The sequence below is a fragment of the Pelodiscus sinensis genome, chromosome 2, assembly GCF_049634645.1.
Source record: "Pelodiscus sinensis isolate JC-2024 chromosome 2, ASM4963464v1, whole genome shotgun sequence".
In the NCBI taxonomy this organism is placed as follows: Eukaryota; Metazoa; Chordata; order Testudines; family Trionychidae; genus Pelodiscus; species Pelodiscus sinensis.
In genome coordinates, this window is record NC_134712.1 from 21700619 (window position 1) to 21722061 (window position 21443).

General features: G+C 41.6%; 1 protein-coding gene across 5 annotated transcripts in view; it reads right to left on the reverse strand.

The window, feature by feature from the left end:
• Positions 1-950: 950 nt before the first annotated feature.
• COL14A1 (collagen type XIV alpha 1 chain) overlaps positions 951-21443 on the reverse strand; it is a 183665-nt gene continuing 163172 nt past the window's right edge. For 3 of the 5 annotated variants that reach the window (XM_014580808.3, XM_006137507.4, XM_014580806.3), the window contains 6 exons: positions 19870-19905; positions 19387-19453; positions 18094-18282; positions 4445-4522; positions 3225-3380; positions 951-1884 (listed from right to left, as the gene is read on the reverse strand). In XM_014580808.3, the coding sequence (XP_014436294.2) occupies positions 1562-1884; positions 3225-3380; positions 4445-4522; positions 18094-18282; positions 19387-19453; positions 19870-19905 (849 nt within the window). In that variant the 3' untranslated portion in view covers positions 951-1561. Of the gene's footprint in view, positions 2418-3224; positions 3381-4444; positions 4523-18093; positions 18283-19386; positions 19454-19869; positions 19906-21443 lie in introns of all 5 variants that reach the window. The other 2 variants (XM_075920176.1, XM_014580807.3) reach the window with 2 other exon arrangements.

Genomic DNA, 21443 nt, shown 5'->3' on the forward strand with positions numbered 1-21443 from the left:
GGCTTGTTTAGTTTAGAAAAGAGAAGACTGAGAAGGGGACATGAGTTTTCAAGTATCAGCAGTTACAAGGAGGAGGGAGAAAAATTGTTTTCCTTGACCTCTGATGATAAGACAAGAAGCAATGGGCTTAAATTGCAGCAAGGGAGTTTTAGGTTGAACATTAGGAAAAAGCTTCCTGTCAGGGTGGTTAAACACTGGAATAAATTGCATGGGGAGATTGGGGAATCTCCATCACTGGAAATATTTAAGAGCAGGTTAGATAGACATCTATCAGGAATGATTTAGACATCGCTTGGTCCTGCCATGAGGGCAGAGGACTGCACTCAATGACCTCTCAAGGTCCCTTCCAGTTCTAGTATTCTATGTTCAGTGTCCACATGCTGTATAGTTCAGTCAATATTACACATTCTATCTTTTGATTTATATTTAGTCTTTTATACCAGTATTTCTCAAAGTGGTCTATGGACCCACTCTGAAAAAGCTGCTATCAGGCTGCTCTGGTTTGTGTACTTAGCAGCTTTGCAGCCAAAGGGAGCTGCAGGAGGTGGCTCCCCTTGGCTGCAAATGGCGAACTGCAGCCAACGGGAGCTGCGAGACTCTTTGACTGTGGAGCCAGTAAGTAAAAAAATCGGAGTGGCCCAGTAGCAGCCTTCTCAGAATGGGTCCACGGACCACTTAAAGAAATGCTGTTTTAAACTGGTAGTTTTCAAGTAATAAATAGAAATTTAACTTCAACTGTGTACATTTTGTAGACCTTTATATTAAAGGAACAAAACAAACATATCCCAGCCTACTACTTTTGTCATTATGGTACTGTACTGAAGGCAAAAATAAATGACTTTTAATTACTCTACTGGGGAGAGTATCTATATTCTGTCTTTACACACTGCCATCTGAAGTTCACTTCAAATATTTGGAGCTAAAATCAACAAAATGGAGTGTAAACTTACAAAAGTTTTCATTTTTATTTGTGTACAAAACAATTGGAATATTTTCACAATAATTTATCAGCATGTTCCCATAGACTGCTATTTGTTTTGAATAGCTACTGTGGTAAAAAATCCAATTAACATAAGACTTCTTCGTAAAAGGATTTAACAGCCAGATATAAGGAGAGCTACTGGGAATGCAGTCTTTTCAGAGGTGAATTGAGGAAGGTTACTCTGCTAGGAAAGCAATTTATCAAAATATTAATGGAACGAATCATACGGAGAAACATGGACAGCAAGGTATTACTGAATTAACTTTTCTGAAATGTCTTAATTACACCTGCTATTGTGATGCATTTTTTTAAGATACAGTTTGAGCAGTATGTTTAACAGTACACAACAATCTCAGAGGTCTACAAATGACCTTTTCATCATCTTCTAGCACCAACCCACTAAAATACTAATATTTTCTGGCATGCAAAATAATTACAATTATTTGTTCTGCGGAAGTGGTTGTGTATAATTTTTTCCCCTTAACATATGAGCCTGTAACAATTTTCCATGATGATAATTTATGTAATTGGACACAAGCCTAAAATATATGCACATAAACTTTCCTTTTTAACAGTTCCTTAAGAGTGTTTTTTAATTTCCCTCTTGCGTGCTGGAGAGTTCACGCTTCTTTTTGATATTTTCCTTGCAAAGCGACTAATTCCGGGGGATCTCACTTCTTCAATGGTTTCCATCTCTTCCCGAACAGGGGTAAACTCTGGTTGAGGAATACGAGGTTCTGGATAGGAGGACTGGGGATATTGGGCTGGTTGGGGGTAGGACCCATGAACTATATATTGCTGTTGCTCACCATCATAAAGTTCCTCTGGGTCATAGATTTGGTAGGAGTTATGTGGCAATTGCACTACGGGGATGTCTTGATCAGTTGCATCACCGTATCCACCTTAACCCACCACCAGCGAGAGTATTCATATGGTTAGCACAAAAAGGAGGAGGGGAGCAGAAAATTAAAGTAATAATTAGAAAATTGGAATATTACATGTCTCTTTAAATACAATATCTTTAATTCACAAAAAGGAACACTGAAAACATTTAACACAATTAATAAGCAGGAGAGATTGGAAACAAAAACCTATCCCTCAACAGCCAAGTTAGTTGGAAACCATCACCAAAAATTACACCATTGTGCTTCATTACATATTAAGCCAATTTATTTGCTTTACCAGATTCCAATTATGTCCTAAATCTATGAATAATGGACAGAAAGGGTCAGGCAAATTTTAATTTTAACAGGACATGGAAGCTCAGTGCATATACAGCAGTTACAAAAAAGTCCATTAGTGGTGGTCAATATTGTTGATAAAAAGTAAAAGGCAGTTCAATATCCATTTCTGACCTTCAGTAAAATGAAATGAAAAATGCAACCTGAATGAGCCTTTCACCTTCTGGAGTGGAAGCCATTGTAAGGGATTGGGCCTTAAAACAGGAAATGAACAACAGGGGTGGGGATAGTGAGAAGAAAAGGATGGGAAGAGACGGACAACAAAAACATACATGTCAGTAAAACATAGAAACTGTCTCATGAATTTCATTTGTAGTGACTAATATTGTACTCAAGCAGAAAATTAAAGTTCAGTAACATGACTGTCATAATTCCTGTTAATTCCCCTTCCATTGCCATTATATATTGCAACACAAACCATTACAGTACAGGCACCCTAAATGTTACAGAAGGAATTTTAGAACAGATCCTGTCTTCTGCATTATGTTTCATTGGTTAATGATGAGCACGTGCATCCTCCTTTAGGTTACAATATTTTTTTGTTTAGTAGAGTTCATGCTTTCATGCTCTATAGAAGCACATGAATGAGGAAATGGTAGTTGAAAAGACTACAAATATAAAACTCCACTGTCACAAACATTAGAAAATGGACACTCAACAAACAAAACACTCAGTTGACATGTAGTAGACTCGTAATCTGACAGTGCCACAAACATGTACAAAACAATACATTTCATTAATGGTATAGGCCTTCTGGGTTTGATGTGAATTTTCTTATTTCCTAAGGTTACACTCTTCTCAAAGTAAATCCATATATTAGAACAGAATTAGACCTTTTTTTCCCAAGGAGTATCACATTTTAATGCAAGGCTTTATCAAAGGTCTCCATCTTACTTTGACTGCTAGTAAAAGTACTACACTTCCTTTTCATCCTACCCCACCTACAAAGCTGACTCCTGAAGACTGGATAAAGACTACTTACGCAGATGAAATGTACTCACCTCCCACATCATACCCAGCACAAGAAGAAGGATCACAGTAGCCAGGCTGGCCAGAGGGACCCTGTGGACCAGGAACGCCTGCATGACCAACTGGGCCTCGTGGGCCAGGGGATCCTGGTGGACCTGGGCTGCCAGTTCGACTTTCACCAGAAGGTCCTGCATAAAGTACAAGAATGAAACAAATAGCATCCCCAGGAAGAGAACATCCTACATCACTAAGTACCTGTTAGGATATCATGGCTCTGAGAGTGTTGTACATGCCGAGAGAGGCTGCTTAAAATTTCCCCAGCAAACTGGGGAGAATTGTGATTTCCCTACTTCTGATGAGCCTCGCATCCTCCCTGGATACTGCTAAGGCGTCTTTGCCAGACAGGGGGCTTTTTAGCCTGAAAGTTTATTGTAGTACTTCTGATGAGCATAAGTGTTACAGCCAAGGCTCAGCAGACTGCACCAAGTGTCAGATTGACCAGGCTCCCTTACCTCCTCCATTTCATATTGCACACAGAACACTATGTCTCTCTAGCAATCTACTCAGTGGGGGACATCTCTGCCCCACTGGTGTCAACCTATTTTTGTTCAGTTGATCCAGAATTCACCCTGTATCTTTAGCCCAGTGTTTCTCAACCAGTGCTACGAGTACCGTTAGGGATACTCGAGAGTATTCTTGGGGGGGGGGGGGGAGGGATACATCAACACAACTGAAATTTGGAGAAAACTGAATTTTTGTTTGAAGTTTTACAGTGCTTTATTACTTTTGTACTTTTTACACCCAAAAATGTCATTGTCCGCCTAGCTACAATTAAGTTGTTTAAACAAATGTGATGCAATATTAGAAAAAATTGTGTGTGTCTGAAAACTGTAGGTACTGGGGGTACTTTTTTTTAAAAGGGGTACTTTATAAAAAAAGGTTGAGAAACACTGCTCTAGCCCTCAATCCTTTATTCCACAAAAACACATATCCTTTAGGCAAGCAGTTTATTGCATGCAAACAGAGACTATGTGTGTGACTGACAGAGGGTCATCATGTTGTGATGCTGGATTGTGATGACACAAGCATTGTGACACTAAGGTGCCCAAAATAGATTTGGAACACAAAGATTCCTGCTGTGTAAACCCTCAAGGTACTACACAGACACCTGAAAAAATCCCAACTGCTCTGCAACCACTGATGGGTTACAGCTGTGTGTGAACCTATGAGCTCTAGAGAGTGATAACTTTACCTGGAGGCCCTGGTGGGCCTCTGGGTCCTTGTGTTCCGACACCTGGGGTGCCTCTTTCTCCCTTCTCTCCTGGTAAACCTATTGAAATATTAACAGAACACAGCTTGAACATAGAGTTATGTCTGATAATTACAAAAGAATGGCCATACTGGATTCATAAGCTGTCTGCATGCCTCAGTAGTCTTTCCCCAGATTGGCATTTGGTATCAAAAGGCCTAGGACAGGAAATGTGGGGTTCCCATCTCCCGCCCGCTACAGGCTAGAGGTGGGGGGGACCTAAGGCCCAGGGGCTGGATGCAGACCCTGGGTTACTTGGATCTGGCCCCCAAGGCTTAGGGCCTCTCTGATCATTGGGGAGCCTGTGCTGGCACTCCTGCTGCCTCCCCACAGCCCCTGCTCCCTGACTGATTTTTCTGTGGGTCAGCAGCCTTCGACCCCCAACAGGTTCCCCACCCCTGGGCTAGAGGAAGCACTATCTCTGTAGGGCTCTGCAGCACAGAACAGATAGATCACTTCATGCTTCACCAACTCCCTGCCTCCTACCCCACCGCCTGTGCAGGTCCTACACCGCCCTTCCACTGGCGGGCATCCTCAGTGGGCACTGCAGCCCCTTTAAGAGCAATGAAAAGGAGCTACAGCAAGGGACAGAATCTGCTCCCAAGAACAGGTAACAAGGCCCAGTATGATGTCACCAGTTCCATGCATCTCTGATGTCCCCTCCTGCCATAGCACTTGCACCTCTTCCAAACATGGCGAAACATTCCCTGAAGAAGTGAGCTCAGTATCTGACCTAGGTCATAGGAGACCACATAGCCATTAGGCTAGAAAAAGCCCTACGTTAACATATTTATTATCACCTGGACTACTCCTAGAGCATCCTTTCATACACTTGTTCTAAATCAGCTATCCCAATATAAGTAAATAATGTAGGAATGACCATACTAGGTCCAACTAATGGGCAAGCTTGCCCAGTAGCCTGCCTCTCAACAGCAGCCAATTCCAGATGCTTCAGAGAGTCACTAAAGCAGTGACTGATCCATCCTCTGTCGTCCGCTCCCAACTGCTGCCTTTTGGAGGCTGGGGCACCAGAACATGGGGTTGCATCCTGGACCATCTTGGCTAATAGCCATTGAAGGACCAAGCCTCCAAGAACATACTCACCTAAGCCTTTTTTGAACCCAGTCATACCTTTGGCCATCACAATATCCTCTGGCAATGAGGTCCACAAATTGAATGTGTGTTTTGTGAAGTACTTCCTTCTATTTTTAAACCTGTTGCCTCATCATTTAATTGGATGATTCCTTTCCCTCAGATTCTTGTGTTATATGAAGGTGTAAATAACACTTATTCACTTTCACTTAGTCACGATCGTATAGACCTCTATCATATATTCCCTTAGTCATCGTTTTTCCAAGCTGACAAATGTCATCTAAAGAAAGAGGTTGTGCCCATGAAAGCTCGTGATATTATTTATATATTTTTGTTAGTCTCTAAGGTGCTATAGGAGCATTATTTGTTTTTAAGTTTTTTTTAGTTACAGACTAACATAGCTTTTCTAAGCTTAATAGTCCAAGTCTTCTAAATAATTCCGTCACTCATTTCCAGTTTCTGGCAAGCATGAATTTATCTAATTCTTTTTTGAACCCTGTTGTAATCGTGGCCTGCACAATATACTCTGGCAAGGAGTTCCACAGGTTGATTGTGTGTTGTGGGGAAAAAATACTTCCTTTTGTTTGCTTTTAAACCTGCAGTTTATTAATGTCATTTGGTGACCCTTAGTTTTATGTTATAAGAAGGAATAAACAACTCTTCCTTATCTACTTTATCCACGCCTGTCATGATTTTATAACCCTCTATTATGTCTCCCCTTAGTCGTCTCTTTTCCAAGCTGAAAAGTCCCAGTTTTATTAATCTCACCTCATATGGCAGCCATTTCATAATCCCTAATGATTTTTGTTGTCCTTTTATGAAAATCTTTTCCAATTCAAATATATCTTTTTTGAGCTAGGTGACAAGATCTGCACACAGATATTGTGGGCGTACCATGGATTACTACAGAAGCGATATGGTGTTTTCTTTTTCATTTTCTATCTCTTTCTTAATGATTTCCAACATTCTGTTCACTTTTTTGTCTGCTGCTGCTGCTGCACGAGGGGATGTTTTCAGCAAACTATTCACAAAGACACTAAGATCTCTTCGAGGGGCAGCAGCTAATTTAGACTCTATCATTTGATATGTATACGCTAAGATTGTTTTCCAATGTGCATTACTTTGCTTTAATCAACATTGAATTTCATCTGCCATTTTGTTGCCCAGTCACCTAGTTTTGTGAGATCTTTTTGAAGTTCTCCTCAGTCTGTTTGCAACTCAACTATCTTAAGTATTTTTGTATAATATGCAAATTTTGCCACCTCATTACCTCTTTTTCCAAAGCATTTATGAATATGTTGAATAGGATTGGTCCCAGTACTGACCACTGTGGATTAATACCACTATTTATGTTTATCTATTCTGAAAACTGACCTACAAACTGCATGGAAACTTTTTAAAGACACCATAATAGAGACTCAACTTAATGAATACCCCAAAATAAATAACAGAGTAAGAGAACCCAAAAATGTCACCATGGCTAAACAACCAAACATGGATTTATGAAAGTTAAAATCTTTTAAAAACTCACTACCATTAAAAATGAAATGTTGCTTTTTAGCTATGCATAGGGATGAAATTCAGTGCCTGTGACCAACTCACTGCCTGATGGCTGTAATGCAGTGCCATTTGTTCTATGTCTAGGGGTAACATTAGAGTAAGGTCTATGTCAGAATATATTAAATGTGTAACCAAATGTTCCTTTTAGCATTTGAGGAATATTGCCAGAGTTTCCCCAATCCTGTCAGCCCTGACCTGGAAATAGTAATTCATGCCTCTATAATCGCTAGACTTGGTTACTGTAATTCTTCATTTCCTGAATTGCCTGCGAAGTGTATCAACAAGCTACCATAGCAGCTCAGCAGCTAGCATTCTGAGCACTTCGTAAGTAACTCCTACTCCGAAGTCCTCACACTGGAGTCCAGGATGATATCACATTCATTTTTAAAATCTTGCTCTTCCCACGACCCAGGGGCTGGGTTCTGCTTTGCTTATTTGATATTCTTCCCTTGGCTTTCTAAGACCTTAATGCAGGAGCTAGTGGTGATCCCATTGTTTAAAGTAAAAATCGCGAGGGTACATTTTTGCAATGTCCTAAGTCCCCTTTTAAAATAACTTTGTTCCGAGGATCCCCAATCATGTTGAAAGGCAATGGGACTTAAGTGCCTAAATCATTCAGGTATTTTTGAAAATTTTACCCGTGCTCTTTCTGCTGCACTACTTAGCAAAGCACCATATTGCCTGCTGCTCTAAGGCTTGCTGAAGTTCTGTCCCTTTTGTACCTCTGAGCTGAAGATTTGTCTTTGAAATCTGACATTTTGGTTACCATGTAACTTTCCATTTCTTTGTGAAATGCCAAGAAACACCTTGTGCGAATGGTTTTTATTGTACTGGGTATGTGGGAAGTAGTCTTAGATCGAAGAGATAAGCTACAACCCACATGCTAATTCCCATGGGAGCCTGCCACATAAACATATTAATTAATATGTATTTGATCAGGGGCTGAATTCCTCCTGCTTTTAAAAATGAGTTCTTCATGCCAACTTTTAGCTCTGGATTCCAAATGCAAAATTTTTGAGGTTTTACTGCAATGCCACAGCAGCTGCAAAAAAGGGAGCTGAACCCTCCATTGCACTCTGTTAGCTTTGCTGTGAGTACTGCAGCAAGGCAAATGCATTTAAACTGCCACAGACTAGAACAGAAATCCTCACTGTGGCAGGGGTGGATGTATGACAGCCATCAGAACCCCTACATCCCTCCCTGGTTCTCCACAGCACATTCTATCTGCCTGCCGTGGTTTGCATCTTGAGAGGCAGCAGAAGCATTTTACAAAATAATGATTTGTTTGGGTACCGGAGCAGCGACAGCACTGGCTTTAAGAAGGGAGCTAAAGGGGAGGGGCGCACACTAGGGATATTGGCAAACATTTATTTTTGTAAACATGTAACCTGTTTTTCTGTGTATAAAAGCCAGACCCATCCTTAGGGGTAGCAAGCAAGGCAACTGCGTGGAGCTCCATTCCTCAATGGGCATTGGATAGCTAAGTTGCTCAGGCTTCAGCTTGTCTTGGGTGATAGGGATTATGGCCCCAGGCTGCAGTTCTGTCCAGCAGGACTTTGGTTTTCTGCCCTAGGCCCTAGCAAGTGTAATGGTGGCCATACTTGACAGACACCCTGAAACCTGCCTGCAGCCCCTCAGACACTCCCAGAACTCTGGTTGGGAACCACTGCCTTAACACAATAACCCTTCTCCCCCTCCCCCAAGATGCATGGTCCCTTTCCAGATGCGTAGGCTCTACACATGCCTATCACAACATATGATGTATGTCATCCAATGCACTAAATGCCCCAATAACAACTATATGAGTGAAACCAGACAATCACTTTAGTCTCAAGTGAAACACAGAAAAAAGAAAAGACAAAAACAAGCTCTCTCATGTGGCTCACTCCCTGTCTGACCTTTCTGTTCTTGTCCTCAAAGGAAATCTGCAGAACACCACCAAAAGACAAACCTAGGAGGTTAAATTCTTAACTTTGCTAGACATTAGACACCCCATCTCAATAAAGACACTGGATTTATGGATTACAACAGCTTAACCTACTAATTCCCCTTTTACGGCCTATGACTGTAGAGGTGTTAGCAGGCCACTTCAGCTTGAAAAGTCTGTTAGAAAATGCATTAGCCACTTACGCTAAACCATCTGTCTCACCTTGTATTTAGCTGTGATGCTCCAGGTACCTTTCCTGGATGCAAAGAAGAGTTCTGTGCAGCTCAAAAGCTTATCTCATTCAACAACAGAAGTTGGAGCAATGAAAGATATTACCTCACACACTATATCTCTCTGCAAACAATAGAAGTACATGTTTGTTCTGGAAGTAAATGCTGGCAGTTGGAGCCGATAAAGTCTGCACGAATCATTACTTTTGTTCATGAATGTGACTATCCCACAGTAAACATCTGGAATCTATGTGTCTGATTAGCATTAACACCATTTTAAGCTTACATTAAGTCAGCAATAAAATTGTGTTTCAGAAAGCAACTGCCATAAGGGCATTCAAACCACAACCCTTCCCACACTCAATTATTATTATTTCACGTGCATACACACACACACACACACACACGTTCTCAAGTGTAATTAAATGAAAAAGCAATGGCAAATTTGAAACAACATACACTGTGGGCTAAACCCTGAGGTCCTCACACACACACAGTTTTTTTTTTAGTCTTTACTCAGACATAGTGTCACTGAAGTCATATGCATGGCAAGCACCCAAAGCAGCACAGCAGAACATGGGAAAATTTATCTACTTCAGTTGCTTGTGACCTAAACTTCCTCCTTAGCAAGGAGTAAAAGCTGAGACTAAGATAGCCTCCTCCCATCCTAAAACTCAAAAAGAGGGAGCCAAAGAGGGGAAAATGCTCTCTTATGGAGGAGAGTTCTCCAGAATTGTCTGTTGAGGGTGGAATTCATATATTCAAATATTCACTGAGTTTAAGTTTGAAAGGGATACACACATCATCAGGTAGGCTATCTTTTCTATCAGAGGCCATTAAATGTCACCCAGTTTGTGTTGAGCCCAATAACTTGTGTTTGGCTAATGCATATTTTTCTAAAAAGGCAAGCAGACCCAATCTGAAAATATCAAGATACAGCCTCTTCCCGAGTTACAAACAACTTACGGACCAAACACTTAGCTGTAACTCGATCCGTTCATAACTCGGACCCCAGTCAGTTACATAGCGACCGCACTGTTCATAAGCGCGGGTCACATTCATAACTCAGGGACCACTTTTACAACCGCTCCATGGGAACTTTGGTTGTAAATGTGAACGGGCGTAACTCGACCATTCGCAACTCGAGGACCAGCTATATGGCAAATCCACCCCTTCCACTAGTAGTTTGTTCCAATGGTTAATCACCTTCCCTTTTACAAATTTGTGACTAATTTCTAATTTGAATTTGTCTGGTTTCAGCCTCCAGTCATTGGTCTAGTCTGGTTTCAGCCTCCAGTCATTGGCTCAGCCTCCAGCAGAGATTGCTTCTCTGTCAAAGTAAAGAGCCCTTTACTATTCAGTATTTTCTTTCCATGCAAGTGGTACCTCTTTTGTGTGTCAAGAGAGATGATTTGAGATGTTTCAGTAATCATGTCCACATTAGTTCCAGTATCTATGTCCATATTAGTGAGCTTTCAGAGTTACTTGGTGTGAGTCTGAGATGGCAGTTGCATATGATCAAAGCAAACACTCATTTAAAATGTGGTCTACAGTTTGTGATAATCACACTGTGCATTGTCTATCTTCTCCCAAAGGGGTAAGGAATAACAGCATTTGCCACGCAATGTACTAAAATGGCTCAATGCAGACCACTGATTCCATGGCAGGTTGAAGAGTGGAAGTTCTTCTGCAGGGCCAGCAATGAAGTGTGTGTTTGGGCCACTAGCATTATCCCAGAACTCTTTCCAACATGCCTCAGGATTGAATGATGACACTTTGAGAGCTTTAACTCAACCCCAAAAGGCTTGTGAAATTTCAGATGTGTTTTCAGAAGGTTATGGAAAGCCTCATGAATTTAGGTGGGCTATAGTTTGGTTGTATTCATGAGCTGTATGCATGTCTCTCCAGATTCTGGATGGGGGTATATGTGTCAGACTGGGTGACCATTGACTAGTTGTTGATATTAATCTTCCAGTTATGATTCTCATTATGGAATTAAGATGCACATCCAGAGATTTGGTATGTGAGCTGCCCACCAAGACTGGTGCACAATATTCAGTGACTGAGAATACCAGTGCTAGAGTCATTGTTCAAAGTGTGGGTACATCTGCACTCCATGTCGTGCCTGCACATTTTCCAGATGGGGTTTAAGAGTCAAGTGTTGCAACCAGACATTTTGCACAGGACTCATTTCAGACCCATGGGCCACAAAAAGATGACAGTTAACTGTTCTTTGGCAGCTTTGTTATTTAGACAAAAGGATAATAGCAAAGTTTTGAGGAGTTGGGGGTGAAGATTCCAGTACTGTAAGTCTTCTGCCATTTTGCTGGGGTGAGTGGAGAGGGCATAGCCGATGATGGTGAGGGCTTTGCCTTATACAGCTGGAGCGATGTCATCAGCATAAATAAATGAACTTATGCAAAATTGTGTAGGGTAAATCACTTATTGTTGAACAGTAAAGGAGCCAGCATGTATGCCTTGAGGCAAACCATCATTGTGGGTGTGTATTTTGCTGAGTTGCCCATTCAGCAGGACAGCATATCTCTAGTGGTATATCATTATAGCCAAAAGTTGCATAGTGCTATGGTATTTGATGACTGCTGATGCCTGGAGCAATACATACTATATCATAAACAGGGTATACATTATAGAAGCACAAGGCTCATCTAGTCTAACCCCATGCCAAGAAGCAGGATATATTGGATCTAAAAATCTGTCATCACTGTTCCCATTTTTAGTTTCCACTGGAAGCCAACCCCCTAATGACTAGTAATGGAGAGAACAGTGTTGCAGCAACTTCATCCCAGTCTGAAACCAAACTGTTCCTCGGGCAGGATGACCTCAAACAGAGGTAAGATGGACTAGTGAAACCCTCTCCTTTAATTTGCAAATTATGGAGAGGAAAAATATTGGGCAATAGTTAGTGGCCTCCTTTGGTTCAGTATTCACCCATTGTACTCAAGTCACACCTCAGTCTTCCTTTTCATAAGGGAAACAGGTTGTCTACTATGCTCTCTAGCATAAGTAGTGTGCAGAGCTCAGAGGCAATTAAAGTAGATTGTTTTTCTGCACTCAACTGTGATACATTAGGTGTTTGTGATGGCACTGGCTTCTGAAAAAGGAGGTACAAAATCTTGAACTCAAGTCTCTTACAGGAAGAATGAAGTGATCATTGCAGGCACCATGTCTGCGAGTCCAAGACAGTTCTCAAGGTCTCACTGTCTTTGATGCCAAGGAGGAGAATACTCTTTTTATCTAAGGAGCTATTGTCCATGTTCAATGTGTGCCCTTGACATTTTAATTAGCAAAACTTCCATTGACTCAATGGGCCCTGAATTTGGTCCTCAGGGCTTCAGACATATGACTGTCCAATATAATAGGCTAACACAAATCCTTTTAAGTTAAGCCAGGCAACCAACTAGGTTTAAGCACTTGGCAGTGGCTGGGTTTAAGACACTTTTAGTGACAGCTCAAGCAAAGGGATTTTAATGAGACTGGGACAGAATTAGCACAACATACGTTTTGTACAGCCGTGTGAGACATTTTGTGAAAGAGAAGCAGTCTCGCTATAGATATAAAGAGAGTTGTACAGCCAGAAATTCTGAAAGCAAGTGCTGCATCTGTGCATATTTTGCTGCTGCTTTTGCTGTGAAGGGACTTTTTTAGAATTATAAATGCACATAAAAAAAACCTTAAGATTGCAATGAGACTGCACTTACTTATTTCTCTCTTTGGTTTCTCTTAACCACTCAGAAGCAAAGACATTAGCCCATAGGTCACATGCTAAACAACTACTGAACACAAAAGCTGAGGATACAGCCAAAATAAAACTTCTAATCTCTGCTGTGAATTGTTATTTTTGCAAATCCAAAAGTCATACAAAGTATGGTAGCCTACTACATTTTTATGAATAATACAATTCTGATAAATAGTATGAGATTGGTTGGCATTTAGAATTGGTAACAGGACATCTGACATTTCATCCCAACAGCCTTGGGTGACTGGAATGATGACTGACAGAATCTGGCTCCTTCTCATGTCCAACTTAATTGGCCACTAGGTTGGTGCAAGCCTCTGATTGGTAACTATAGCATTGTTAGCGGGACTCTCTATGGCTGCATCTAGACTGGCAAGATTTTGCGGAAATACTTTTAATGGAAAAGATTTTCCATTAAAAGTATTTCCACAAAAGAGCGTCTAGATTGGCAAGGATGCTTTTGCGCAAAAAGTGCTTTTGCGCAAAAGCATCCATGTCAATCTATACGCGCTTTTGCGCAAGAAAGCTCCGATGGCCATTTTAGCCATCGGGCTTTCTTGCGCAAAAAATTAAGGAGCCTGTCTACACTGGCCCTCTTGCACAAGTATTCTTGCGCAAGAGGGCTTATCCCTGAGCGGGAGCGTGAAACTATTTGCACAAGAAGCACTGATTTTGTACATTACAAAGTCAGTGCTCGTGTGCAAATTCAAGCGGCCAGTGTAGACAGCTGGCAAGTTTTTGTGCAAAAGCAGTTGCTTTTGCGTAAAATCTTGCCAGTCTAGACACACTCACTATGTTTGTGCACATATGTTGACATCTGTATTATCTTTTCAATAAATGCGGTAAATTGCCTCTTCCCCTAAAAAGATCCCATATGCTTTCTATAAGCATAACACACTGGCCAGGGATACACTACAGATCATACTTCTCAGTCAGTTGGGCACCATCCATAATCAGCTCAAGAGGAGGTGAGCAATCTCTCTCAACTACCCTTCCAAAAAAAAAAAAAAGAAGCCAACCTCCAGGGGCAGTAGGACCCAGTGGGAGCAAGAGAAGAGGAGATGCTTCCTCTCTGGTGCTGCAATCACAGCTTCCCATTCCATTCCCAGCCCTGCTGATACCACACATAGCTAGCTCCACATTGCTCCTTGAAGTCCCATTCCTCAAAGTTGAGCAGTGGGCAGGGTGAGTTTGAGTGGCAAGTGAGAGAAAGTGGCACTCTCGCCCCATGGCACACGTACTCTGGCTACCTGCTTCCATCAGTATTGAGCAAACACAACTCAAAAACCAGCCATGGGTTCTTGCTGTGATCCCAATGACTTGAGGTCCTGAAAGTACTAAGGGTGGACTTTGTGCCTCAGGGAATGAAAAGACTAAGGAACACTCTACCAGATAAACAGATAGGTCTTTGTCTCTACTTTCTGTGATTTTCAGTAACTTATAGTATATTTTCTGGTTTTAGATAGAGGGGCTTGCTTTCCAGAATTACTGATCTGGCACCATTTGTGAACATTAAATTAACTTCAGGTAAAAAATAAATAGAATGCTGCTAAGAGCATGCAAAGGAGGACATGATGAGCATCAAGATGTGCTAATGGCTGGCTGGAGATTTTTACCACAGAATTATGAATTGTGATTTGCTAAATAACAAATAAAAACGAAGCCTCAAGACTGATCAGAGTCGGTTTTGGTTCTGTTTATTCCCTCCTATGTATTGACCCAAGAGAGTTAGGCTATTTCAGTCTGGAAGCAGAAGAATTTTCATTTGCTGCTTTTAAACAGGTGGGACAGGGACAGAAGTGAAATCTGGGAACATATCTGAACTCTCCATTCTGCAATCAGCTTTACAGCCAGGAAGCTAAATATTTTTATTGCCCTTCCACAGAAAGCCAACTTTTCCTTGTTTGTTGATTAAATTAGCCTCTTAAGGGTGCAGGATCTGTGACCTCCTATGGAACAGATGTCTCAGAAGGCCAGGGATGTTTCTGCTAAACAAAATCTTAACTCCACAATTAATAATCAGGCTGAGATTAATTTCACTGGATATAATACATTTTTCTTCAAATCTCCCTAGCTTCTCACAAACTCTGCCCACCTCGTCCCATGATTTACTGTGCTGTGTTTCACAGCTTGGCTAACTGTCCTAAAACACATACTCAAAATCAAATATCCAATTATTTTGATTTTTTTTAACATTTTATCATAAAACATTTGATCCCAGTCCTTAAAGCAATCTAGTTTTAGCCAGAAGGCACACAGTAGCAGTATCAATTATTGGTATTAATCACGTCTAGTAAAAGTCTCTGAGGTGCTCCAGCTGACTGACTGTTGTCAATAGTGTGCTTAATAGATCTTTGCTTTATTTCCAAATCCAAATTAACAAAACTGCTCTCCTAAAGTGTATCTTAGTGCAATACTAGCAGCTGTTTCCATCCCCAGCAATAATTAATCCCCCCCCTCACATTTTTTTCCTCCCCCACCTCCCTCCTTCTCTTATTTATTCTTGGTTCTGGACTTCCAGCACTCTGGTCATCTGAAGAAGTGGGCTGTGCCCACGAAAGCTCATGATACCATCTACATGTTTTGTTAGTCTTTAAAGTGCTACCAAACTATTTGTTGTTTTTAAATTTTTCCTGTTACAGACTAATTTGGCTACCCCTCTGAAAAAATAATCTCACATTCTTGGGCACTATTTTGTTATCACAGACTATTACTTCTAGGGTACGTCTAGACTGGCATGATTTTCCAGAAATGCTTTTAATGGAAAAGTGTTCCGTTAAAAGCATTTTCGGAAAACAGCGTCTAGATTGGCACGGACGCTTTTCCACAAAAGCACTTTTTGCGGAAAAGCGTCCGTGGCCAATTTAGAAGCGCTTTTCCGCAAAAAAAAGCCCCGATCGCCATTTTTGAAATCAGGGCTTTTTTGTGCAAAACAAATCTCAGCTGTCTACACGGGCCCTTTTGCGCAAAAGTTTTGTGCAAAAGGGACTTTTGCCCAAATGGGAGCAGCATAGTATTTCCGCAAAAAGCACTGATTTCTTACAGTAGGAAGTCAGTGCTTTTGCGGAAATTCAAGCGGCCAGTGTAGACAGTTGGCAAGTTTTTCCGGAAAAGCGGCTGATTTTCCGGAAAAACTGGCCAGTCTAGACACAGCTCTAGGGTCTCCAGCATTTCTATCCTAACTGTATTACCCGTACTGTATTTCACAGATTAATTTTACAATCAATAACATTATTTGTCCCTTATTTTAATAGGATTTAACCCCTGTGCAATTTTTCAATACTCTAAGAAATTGTGCAAAGATTTACAGATCTCTGGAGACAGCTCTCTTGCAACAAACATTCATTTTCTTTCAGTCATCCCCTTTCAGTCAGTCCCTTGTTTGTTCTATCTTTCCATCTCCCTCCATTCTTGTCTCCTACCCCCTCTTTCCTGAAACCCATGAACAGTGTCTGTCATTGTTCATCTTGAGCACAGAAATCCATTACAGATAAGCTAACACTGAAAATCTCCTCTCCTTTTATACTGCAGTCATTAGAATTATGGCCTGGAGGGCTTAGAGACTTGTGGGGGAGGAAGGGCGGCAAGTTCAAAGGTCACACTGAAATCTTCTCCTCAGAACAATATAATATTTTTTTCTGGCTATCGAACACAACATCTGACCTATTAAGCTCCAGGATATGAACAGTCATTGAACCAATTTTTTTAATAAATGCCACTTGTTGGTTATTGTAATAACAAGAACAATGATACGTGGTTCTTCAGTAGTGCCTTCCCTGTGAGGCTCTCCAAACACTTCACAGACACTTACTGATTTAGTCTCACACCATGAGACTATATCTATTATTTCTGAAGTGCATCAAAGCATGCTGGATGTCTCACTGATTGGAAAAAGTCAGGCCCCCCAGAGTTTGCTATTTAATTAGACAAAACAGACTGAGGAAAGGACAATGGGACACCATATAAATACAGGTAAAAGGATGAAGGGGAAAATTGACAAGTGGCTGGTTAATTGCACAATTTCATTATTTGTTTTCTCCCACCTTCTTTATTATCATCTCCTTTTTACCGCCTGACCCTGACCCTCCTTCTGTGCCAGTACCCTCCTTCCCTATCTGATGTGTCTCACTATAGTATTATAATTCATGAACTTCTAGTCCAATTCATTTCAAATTTAATAGGAAAATTTTACCTTTTCCCCAGAACTAACTTACGACTTTTGAAGCTGATAGTCTTTGACTATAGTTCCTTCATTTGCAGGATGAAGGGCAAAAGTCAGATTTCAAAAGGAAACACATTTGGAGTTTGTAAACTTCCACAGCTTCAGAATTCTGCAAAAATGGAAGCCTTTTTCACCATGTGCATCTCCATATGATCATCAATTCTTAGTAGGGATATGATCATCAATCCCAAATGTCATTCTTCATCACATGGGGCTGTGTCTACATTGGCACCCCTTTCCGGAAAAGGGATGCTAATGTAGACTTCGGAATTGCAAATTCCGCGGGGGATTTAAATATTCCCCGCAGCATTTGCATTTACATGGCTACCGCTTTTTTCCGGCTTGGGGATAAGCCGGAGAAAAGCGCCAGTCTAGACGTGATTCTCCGGAAAATAAGCCCTTTTCCAGAGGATTTCTTATTCCTACTTTCAAGTAGGAATAAAAGATCCTCCGGAAAAGGGTTTATTTTCCGGAGAATCACGTCTAGACTGGCGCTTTTCTCCGGCTTATCCCCAAGCCGGAAAAAAGCGGTAGCCATGTAAATGCAAATGCCTCGGGGGATATTTAAATACCCCCCGGATTTTGCTATTCCAAAGTGTCTCATTAGCATCCCTTTTCCAGAAAGGGATGCCAATGTAGATACAGCCATGCTGTAAAAGTTGCATTAACTTGGTGACTAGCAGTCCCCATATCTTGCAGTATAACCCCAACATTGCACCTTGGGACCAGAAAACTACATTCACATGATAAAATTAAGTCAGGTCAGCAATGCAATCATACGATAGCAGCATGTATTCAGCCCACCTCTTTCTCCTGGTCTTCCTGGCTGGCCAGGATTGCCGGGAAATCCAGGTCTTCCTGATGCTCCTTGTTCTCCCTGCGGCCCAGGAGATCCAGGTCGACCTGGTTCACCAGGAGGTCCAGGGATAGTTCGTGTGGAGTCAGACTGACTTGGAATCTGGTTCAGAAGTGAATTATATCTAGCCATGTGACCTGTGTGTGGGAGGGAAAGATTCCACCAAATTTAAGACAAAATGGAAAATCTGGCCCAGGGGTGTTTGAAGGGGTAGGTTGGGAAAAGGGCCACTGGAAGGGGAAGAAGTTCAGACTGTGGTCTATGATGTATGCTAGATGTGGTGATGATAAAGTGTGTCTCTATGGCTGGAGAAGTAGAGTGTGTATACTCTTAGGGTATGTCTATCCTGAAGTCAAAGTACCTTAACTCAGCTTTTGGTGCTCTCTACACTGCAGGAAGTTGAAGGAAGAATACTCTCCCTTTGATTTCCCTTACTCCTCATGAAAGCATGGTTACTGGCATCAACTGGACTGCCCCTCTTACTTCAAATTAGCTGTCTTAACTAGACCGCTAATTCAAAGCCTGGAAGATTAACAGCAGCAGCTTTGATCCTCCTCTGTAATGCAGACATACCCTTAGGTAGCCCAGAGGGCAAGCACTGTTTGGTGGCTGTGGGTACACACTCTTAGGGTTTCTAAACTACCACCCTAGTTTGAACTAGGGTGGTAGTGTAGACATACCCATAGAGTGCAGGCACTCTTCAGTGGTTTAGAAAATACTCTGTTAGAAGGTAGCTACTGTTCAGTGGCCGAGTGTACATGCTGCCAGAAGGTAGGTACTGTTTCGTGGTAAACAATATACACTCACAGAGGATAGGTACAGTTTGGTGGTATTCAGTATACACTGCTAGAGGGTAGGTACTATTTGGTGATTTAGGAAATACTCTGTTAGAAGCTACACACTGTTCAATGGCCTTGGACACATGCTGTTAGAACTGTTTGGTGGCCCAGTGGATATGCTGTTCGAGAGTAGTACCGTTTGGTGGCCTGCAGTAAACAATACTCTTAGAAGGTAAGTACTGTTCAGTGGTGTAGGGGTTCCTGTGTTGGACAGTAGGTACTGTTCAGAGGTTAAGGAATAAGCTGTTAGAGGTGAGGTATCGTTTGGTGGTATAGGGGATATGATGTGGGAGGGTAGGTATTCAGTTGCCTAGGGAATGCTCTGTTAAGGGGAAGATATTGTCAGTTCAGTGGCTTTTAAAACACCAAAAATTTGAACATAAAGTATATTGATCTACTTACTTTGGATGATCTGTTCACACACCTGACGAGCAACTGCACGCACCATTGTCTGGGACTGAACATCACCCTGGATAACAACAAAACACAGCAGCACACTGCTCTTAGAGCACTTTTGTCTTGAATGAGCACAGAGCACCTGTGGGAGGTATGTCTTTATGGTCTCTCTATGTTGCAATTGAGGAAAATGAGGCACAAGGATTTTGTGACAAGAACGGGAAATAAAAAATTCCTGTTTCCATACAACAAACAAAAAAAGATCCTGGGATATGCTCACTGGTGCATACACATCATGTTACTTTCTTGTTAAATTTTTATTAATATTTAGAGAGAGGGATGGAGATCAGTGAAAAGGAAAAGTTTGTCGGATTAGATCTAAACTCATCCATGACTAAGAGTGAGGGAAGTGTAAATAACTAGAGTCGAGGGGTAATGGGACAAAAATCAAATTGACATTTACTTGTGGCTGTTAAATAGAGTACTTACCCGCTCACCCCTTTCTCCCTTTACACCAGGAGCACCCTGTTGAAAGATTAAACACAAAGTTAATTCTCACATTTCTCTCTAGCTCCAAGCACTTTATGTTTGCATCTCCAAATATGTGAGCATTACAGTAAAAGTAAGGAAAGTAAAAACTGAGTTTTGAAATCCTGTATAACCTGGCGAATGGCCAGCAATGTTCTCTTAAACATGCTCTTTCCTTTTCAATACTCAGTATTTCTCTTCTACGTGACCAAGTATCTGATGGTTACTTTTCCCAGCTGTTTTCTCTTTTCCCACTTATCTGTTCCTCATTTCTGGTCCCGAGTCTGGGAGGACTCATCCTTCCTAGGCCAGGTGTACACTAAGGGATAAAGTCAACCTAAGACATGTAGTTCCAACAACATGAATACTGTAGCTGGAGTCAACATACCTTAGGTTGTTCCACATTGCCCCCGCTGTAGGAGGACGATGGAAGAAACTCTCCCATCTACCTTCCTTACTCCTTGCAACTTGGTGGAATACTGGAGTCAATGGGGATGCCAGCAGCAGTCAATTTCATCATCATTTATCCTTTGGGCTCCTAATGGAGCATAGGGCCTCCGCAGTCATTCTCCATCTCTTGCGATCCTTAGCGATAGTCTTGATTTGATCCCACATTAAGTCAGCTGTTTTTTCTTCGTCCAGGAATCTTCATCGCCATGTTTGTTTGGAATGTCCCCTTTTCCTCTTTCCCTTTGGATTCCATTCCAACGTTTGTCTCATGATACATTCCTCACAGTTCTTATGCAGGATGTGGCCTGCCCATCACCATTTTCTCTTCTTAATCTGAACCTCCATTGGTTTCTGATTTGTTTTGGTCCCACAAGGTTTCATTTGGCACTCTATCATATCACTTTAGCTGGAGAATCTGTCTAAGGCATTTATTGAGCGTCTGAATTCTTAGTGTTGCTCTGGACAACGTGCCACACCTCCAAGCCATACAGCAGCACTGATTTCACATTAGAAGTGAAAATGCGTAGTTTGCTTCTTGTTGAAATGGCTCTTGTACCCCAGATTGGTTGTAGTATGGCAAAGGCTTGTTGCGCCTTTCGTATTTTTGCACTGATGTCCTCTTCAGTTACCCCATTCTTGCTGATAACACTCCCCAAGTACACAAACTGGTCAACCTCTTGCACTGCTTCACCTTCCTCTGTTGTTAATGTGCATCAACTTGGTCTTCTCTTGACTAATCTTGAGGCCCACTCCCTCTGCTTTTTCCTGTAGGTACTCTTCTCTTGCATGTGCTCTAATTTATCTGCGAGCAGGGTTAAGTCGTCTGCAAACTCTAGATCATCAAGTTTCCTAGTTTGAGTCCACTGGAGTCCCCTTCCTGAGTCAGCATATGCTGTTTTTGTGACCCAGTGTAAGACAATCAGGAAGAGTAATGGAGAAAGAAGGCAGCCTTAGCGTACACCTGTTCTCATAGACTCATAGACTTTAAGGTCAGAAGGGACCATTATGATCATCTAGTCTGACCCCCTGCACAGTGCAGGCCACAGAATCTCGCCCACCCCTCTTAGAATAATCCTCTCACCTAT